Raw genomic sequence first — 4,738 nt, forward strand, 5'->3', positions numbered from 1 at the left:
CTCCCTTGGAAGAGTATCCTTGGTGCAAGAGGCTACTTTCATCAGCTGGAAGGCAGGTCTCATTTAAGGGATAGTTTTCCTCCTTCCCATCTTGATGCTGTCCATTCCTGAGGCTCTCATTCTCATGGGGGCTGCCACAGTGAAGGTGGGACTGCTGTACAGTATCCCTGAAAGCTTCATCTATGATCCTCACTGCCTCCCTTAACTGCTCCAGTTCTACCACCCTAGCTTGTTCTCTCAGAATTATAAACTCTTTGCACTAGTGCATGCACACACAAAACCTGCCCCTGGGGCAGGTAATCATACATGCTACACTCAGTACAATAAATTAGTAGCCCCCTGCCTGCATTTTTTTAAAGCATTAAAACCTTCCTGGTCTTTTAGTTAGTTTTTGTAATGTTTGGGTTCCTTTTGATTAGAAACTTGAACTTATGGATTGACCTTCTCTCTAACCTTACTCAGCCTTAATTGCAGTTAAATATTAAACAATGGACAATATTAAACATGTATTGAGATGTAAAACAATATCTAAATGCTAAATTTTTGTTACTTTACCTAGATCTCTAGGTTAGTTGTTCTTAATTCTCAATTAAAGGAATAACTTGCCTGAATAGCTTCCCTTCAAGGACGGGGGCAGCCAACTGGCCTGCAAACTGCTTGGAAACTGCCTAGTTACTCTCCCTTTCCCTCAACTGCTTTCCTTTCCTGCTGTCCTAGGCCAGGGCTGGTTCTGTCTGCTTTTTAAGGCCTTGTCAGCCCAGAGGCAGCAATCACTTAGCAAGCAACATTCGCTAACTAGTCAGATCACACAGCCCAAACACCATCAGACCCAGTGGCCACATCTACATGAAATACTGACTGCGTAGTAGCTTGTTACTACTGCCCAGTAGCATCACGTGTTGTGAAGCGTGATACAGGGCTGCTGCGCAGTAGTAACGAGCTACTGTGCAGTCAGCATCACCAAACAGGCACTTGGGAACACTACTGTGCAGTCACTCCAGTTACTGTGCAGTCATGTAGTACTTGTGTGTGCAGCCAATGAATACTTAATTCTTCCAGAAAACAGTGATATAGCTTTAATAGAAGACACTGAGGGAGGTCCTCACAGAAACATCACAGGGCTTGGTGGTCAAAGTGCTGGTTTGAGAGGTGGGGAGTGCATGTACCCTCCCCATTTAGTGATGTGCACTCTCCCACATCTTGCACAAATGCTTCAGTCATCTGTTGAGCCAAAGCAGCACCCCCACTTTCTTCTCTGGCCACTTTGAAACAAAGGACTTTCCCCTCCTTTGTTTCTGAAAGAAAGACCCCTCCATAAAAATAGTCACAGATGTTGAGCCTAAGCAGAGAAGCCCCAGAGAAGGCAGGGGCTCAAGCTGCACCTATTCCTTCAGCTTTACCTTCTATCTCAGGTACTTAACATAAGGGCGAGAACTCTCACAGACAACAGGGCACCTAACAGGTGGGCTTTGCTACATCAAAGTCCTCTCTATGTCTTGCACATTGTCTGATTTATGACATCATAAGATTCCATCACCATGGATATGCACAATTAAGCAAGGCTGGCCTGACCAGCATGTTCAGAATCCAGCCAGTTGCTAAGAGTCTTCAGGGTTTCATTAGCAGAAATTATCAACCTAACAGCTCCAGGGAGTGCCTTGACAGAGAAACAACCTGGAACTTTATTACAATTTCAGAGTCGAGGAAAGCAAAAGCACTGAAGTCAGTGACTTTTCAAAGAGATGCTTCAGGTTGAGGGTGTGGAGAGTGGCTTTTAGACACCCAGGCTGAGTTCTGTAGCTGATGCCCTACTTCTATCATATGCCTGGGAACATCTGGGGCCCCAGCAAGTCCCTTCTTTTCCTAAAACAGGGTACTTAGAGAATATCTGTCCTTTCCACAGCTCTTACCAGAGCCTGCCCTATTTTAACTTTGGACCCAAATCAGCTCTTAATCCCAGTTTGCTAAGGGAGTGAAGATGGCAGGAACCCACAGCTTGTAAGTTAAGCACTTGCAGGCTGCATGTGGCTTGCAGGCCACCAACTGGACAGTGCTGTTGTAGCAGAGTGATGGGGCAGCAGCAGCTGGGCTGGAACTTGGGGGCCACAAGCCCTCACAGTTGGACAGCCCTGGCTTATCTCATCAGCTGTGTAGTGGAAAGAGCACTTTGGAGTCCTTACATATGATTCCCCTCTATAGAGAAATAATTACACTATGCGACTTGGGACCTGTAGGATCAGCATATGGATCCTGGTTTTCTCTATATTAAAATCCAAGTTCTCAGATAAAAATGCAAAATTCTTTGATTAAAACCCCCCCAAATCCACGTTTTTCCACAATTAAAATGAAATGCCACTATATATGTAGGCATCAGTTGAACACAATGTTTTATTGATATATTTACAATTTTAAAGTAATTTGGAAGCCTACCAGTGCCTCAATCAAAACCAAAATCAAATGCCAAAATATATAGGTATTTAGAATTTATTTTATTGTACTATGATGGAAAAATCAGAGCTCCCTTTGCCCCCTTCAATCACCAGGACACGGGTCCAGCTGCAGCTGTCCCCCCTGCTGCTGCTGTGTACAGCAGCCCTGATTTGCCGGTGCCCTGCCCTTGCCACTGCTGGGACCCCCATGCCGCCAGCAGTGTAAGGAGTAACAGATGGGTCGTAATGGCGGTGGTAGAGCTGTGGGCCAGTGTGCAAGTGGCAGGCAGCAGGAGGTGGCGAGGGCAGTGTAGCTTCCCCCCCACCCCGGCCCATTACTCCTTGCACTGCTGGCAGCACAGTTGGCATGAGGGTCCCGGCAGTGGCAGCAGTAACAAGTCTCGCCACCCTGCTCCGTCCTTTTGCTCTGGGTCCTGGCTGCTGGGCCAGACGTGGCTCTTGCCTGTGTTGCTCCAGCCAGGCTACAGCTCTGTGCCCTCTGTGAGTGACAAATCCAGGGGGCACGTGCCTCCCCATGTCCCCCTGCCCCTCCAGTGCATCGTCTATGCCCCCCACATAGACATACCTGCAAGGAGCTGCTCTCCACCATGCTGCCACGTGCACGTGAGTGCGCACATGGCACTCTCTGCTTGACCGCCCTCTCCTGCTCCCCCAAGCAGCCCCTCACAGGTTGGAACTCTGGCAGTCTGCAAGGGGAAAACCTGCCATTTCCTCCATTTTTCTCCTTTAAAGGAGAAAATCTATATTTTTCCTTGGCAAATGGAAAACCTGGATCCCTGAAGATCAGGCATCAGCTGAGGAATGGTTTGGGGATGTCACTGACAGCCTCAGTTTTAGAGCAGGTGCCCAAAGAGATAGTAAGATACGCTCAGAATCTTTGGGGCTTTTAGCCAAAGTCTTTACCAAGCTGTACGATGTGTCAACAAGCTGAAACACTCCAAACTTTTTCATGGGAACAGCAAGAAACACCTCTTTCACCCTCCCACTATCCCCCCAGTGAAATATTAAGTTAATGCTCCAAATGCTAGAAATAGTAAAGCTGACAATTCTTGTTCTTTCACATTTGGGGAGCTGCATATTCTCGACTAGCTTGGCATGCCAAGTTGTTTTCAAATACTATTTATCAAACTTTTGCACACATACACAACTCAGCCTTAAGTAGGGACCAAGCCTGAAAATGCAATGCCAAACCGTTAAAAGCATCCTAGTCATAATCAAATGGGAAATGGGTTATTCAGTTGTAATATGAGGGACCCTCAAAGCTTCAATTCTGTTGCCCTTTGCAGCACCTGGTGCTTCAGCGTGGAACATGGCGTCCAAGAAGCGGCAGCCAAAACAGGGAGTTGCAGATCTGAGGAAAAGCAAACAGGGAACAAACAGCAAAAACAGTGAACGGCCCCATGCAAGTTGCAGCACAGACCTGCTTGTCACCGAGAGGGAACGGTACCTTCAGAAGGAATGCGAGATCCTGACTGAACAGATAGACACGTACAAGAAGAGAGTGGAGCACTTCCTGCAGGAGAACGAGTTTCTGGACAAGGAGGCGCAGCAGATGCAGCAGAACAGTAAAATCTATACCACCTACATGAGGAAGCACACTCAGAAGTGCCAGGACGCTGTCGTGATGCTGAATGACCAGAACCACTCTGATCTGAGCGCCGTGCGCAGGCAGAAAGAGCAGATGGTTGCTCATTACTCTGAGCAGGAGAGGAAGCTGAGAAAGAAGCTAATGGAGCTGGAGACAAAGTCTGCACTCATGAGCAGGGAGGTTGGGGACCTGCAGCCCTACAAGGACCTGCAGCTGGAACAGCTGATCAGAATCAGGGAGCTGGAGAAGGAGCTCCTGCTCACAAAAATCCAGCACACAGAGCAGATGCACAAGGTCAAGAGCAGGTTTCTGCAGGCCAAGTCTGACTACACGGTGGTGTCTCGGCAGAAGGTGCAGGCCCTGGCCAAGAGCGCAGAGGAGGCGGCCGTGGGCTGCCTCATCCGGCACATCAAGCAGGTGAAGGCCGAGAACTGGCGCCTGCGCCACCAACTGCTGGGCCTCCTCCGGCGCTCCGGCGTCCTGCGGGCCTACCAGCACCAGCTGCGAGCGCGGCAGCAGCAGCTACTCCGGGAGCACCAACACAGCCAGGCCCTGGCCCGCCTGCGCCCCTGGCTGCAGCGCCCTGCGGCACGGGGCCCCGCACAGGCCGACCTGCGCACGGGCGGCCCCCGGGACGGACCCTTGGCCCAGGGCCGCGCCGCCTCACGGGCCGGGACCAAGGGGCAGCAGCGGGCAGGTC

The 4,738-nt window shown here is 49.8% G+C and overlaps 1 protein-coding gene across 1 annotated transcript in view; it reads left to right on the plus strand.

Annotated features, from left to right (window-relative positions):
* The first annotated feature begins 3,153 nt into the window (after positions 1–3,153).
* Positions 3,154–4,738, plus strand: part of CCDC166 (coiled-coil domain containing 166) — a 2,442-nt gene continuing 857 nt past the window's right edge. Inside the window, exon 1 of the mRNA XM_019519762.1 lies at positions 3,154–4,735. Coding sequence (XP_019375307.1) covers positions 3,760–4,735 — 976 coding nt within the window. The 5' untranslated portion in view covers positions 3,154–3,759. The remainder of the gene's footprint in view (positions 4,736–4,738) is intronic.

The sequence above is a fragment of the Gavialis gangeticus genome, unplaced genomic scaffold, assembly GCF_001723915.1.
Source record: "Gavialis gangeticus isolate Ggan-Ray unplaced genomic scaffold, GavGan_comp1, whole genome shotgun sequence".
In the NCBI taxonomy this organism is placed as follows: domain Eukaryota; kingdom Metazoa; phylum Chordata; order Crocodylia; family Gavialidae; genus Gavialis; species Gavialis gangeticus.